The sequence below is a fragment of the Neomonachus schauinslandi genome, chromosome 6 (assembly GCF_002201575.2).
Source record: "Neomonachus schauinslandi chromosome 6, ASM220157v2, whole genome shotgun sequence".
NCBI lineage: Eukaryota > Metazoa > Chordata > Mammalia > Carnivora > Phocidae > Neomonachus > Neomonachus schauinslandi.
Window position 1 is genome coordinate 140,951,465 of NC_058408.1, and position 2,020 is coordinate 140,953,484.

General features: G+C 50.6%; 1 protein-coding gene across 1 annotated transcript in view; it reads right to left on the reverse strand.

The window, feature by feature from the left end:
- Nucleotides 1-212: 212 nt before the first annotated feature.
- The window catches only part of VAX1 (ventral anterior homeobox 1), a 5,912-nt gene continuing 4,104 nt past the window's right edge, over nt 213-2,020 (reverse strand). The window contains exon 3 of the mRNA XM_021700177.1: nt 213-253. Coding sequence (XP_021555852.1) covers nt 213-253 — 41 coding nt within the window. The remainder of the gene's footprint in view (nt 254-2,020) is intronic.

The window sequence follows — 2,020 nt, forward strand, 5'->3', positions numbered from 1 at the left end:
GAGACTCATCATTTGCTGGGTCTTTCTTCCTTTTCTTCTTCTTCTTCCTTTTTGTTTTTGTTTTTGTATTTATCCTTCAAACACAAGACAAAAAATGCACCTCATTTATCATCTTAGATATATATATATATTTCACTCTCACCACATAAATACAAAACATCCAAATATCCAAAACATTCAGAACAGAGTTAGTAGCCAGAATTCAGTGACACCTACCCGCGTTTGAATCGTTCATTATTTTCTTCACTATTTCCTAAAAGAAAAAAAAAAAAAACCTTCCGACGTAAATAATTTACAATAAAATTACTATTTTAAAAATGCTCTGCGCTCGCTTCGGATGAAGGAATACATTCTAGACACCGCGGCACCTCGCCGTCTAGGTCTGTGGTTTTGGTTAAAATGCAGGTGGCCGTGGCTGCGGGGACAGTGGTTGTTGCTCCGATAAGGGATGAGGCTGTGATGGTGTCGCCGTCTGGGTTTCTGACTTGGGACCGTGTAAACCCTGGGGTTTTTGAGGGGAGGAGTGTGGGGAGGGATGTCTTTCCTATCCACGCAGGGAGCTGATCGTAATACAGAGACCGCGGCGCAGGAGGCCAGGCAGCCCTGCTGTCCGGGGCTTGGTCCCTGCCGCCCGGTCCTCGAAGAAATCCAGGCGTTTCCAGCGTGCCGGGAAGGGTTTGGTGAATCCGGGTGTGGGGAAGAGGAGGCAAAGGGCACTGATTCGTTTCCAAACCCAGCAATTCTGCCCAGAGGCCAACGGGTCAGGGAGACGGTGGGGAGAAGCGTCGGCAGCCGTCCTGCTCTCGCTCCCGGAGGAGCGTAAAGCTGTCGGCCACCGCCCCGAACAGCCTCGGAGAAAAGATTCTGAATTTTCTTTCTTTAGCGGCGTTGGCTTTTTTTTTTCTTTTGCTTTTTCCTTTTAAATTCCTGTTTAAAGTCATAACACCCAGAACTTGAGTTTTTCATCGCCCTGTGGAGCAATCTCTATCCTGAATTCTCTTAAATCTTCCAAACTCGGTTGTTCGGAATATTTAAACACTGGTTTCACTTCATCTGGTTTTATGTGGTAGTTATGACTCTTGCTTTATTGCTGATTAGATCAAATGTATTACCACCGATGCCTACCGTGATGTTTGGTTTATCTCCTGGGGTCGGGGATGGTGGTGATTGTTGTTTCTCTAAAGGGGGAAAAAAATCGGCAGGATTTGTCCAGCCAGAAAGCTGCGTGTGCACCGGGTCTCCCAAGCGGTCCGCAAAGTGGGGCCCAGGGGCTGCCCGAAGCCCTGGTTTCTCTGGCGAGAGGAAGGAGCGTCTTCCTTTTTGGTCTAACGAAACCTACCAGCCTTTTCAGGCCCTGGGGTCTGCGTGCAGCTTTGCCCTTTCAATATTCATAAGAATGATCAAATGCAGCGGCGGCCCGATCTAGAGCAGGTGTCCTGGGCTTTGACTTAGAACCAGTCTTTTGCCCTCCAGGGCCAGGCATTGGTTGGGGCATCAGTTGTCTAATTCGGATATTTCCCCCAATTCTTTGGATTCTCCTGGATTCAGAAGGAAGTTGGGGGGCGGGGGGAGCACGGAGGAAAGGTACAAAAAAGTAGCCCAAAATATGATTGGTAGCAGAGACTAGTGGGGAAGGAGAGCTGTCAAGAGGCCTCTTGGGGGCCGGAAGCCCAGCACAGGAGCCTCGGGCGCCGAATACGCGAGTCCATAAATATCACCACAATAGATACTATAAATATAAATACAAGCAAACACTTAAAATCAGTCCAGCGCTTTTTTCTCGGCCCCTTCTTTATTGTTGGTCCGGGAATAAGGCTCGAAGGCCGAGGAGCTCAGGTATCGGGCGGAGAGTTCTTGCAAATTCCCGGCCAGCGAACCGGCCATTGTCAACGGGGCGGAGGATAGGCGGCTGGCGACCGAGCCGAGCAGCGATGGTACTGGTAGGCTGAAGAGGCCGTGGCCGGCAGCCGGCGCGCCCGCATGCAGTCCCCCTGGCCCAGCGGGCCCGGGGCCGGGAGCG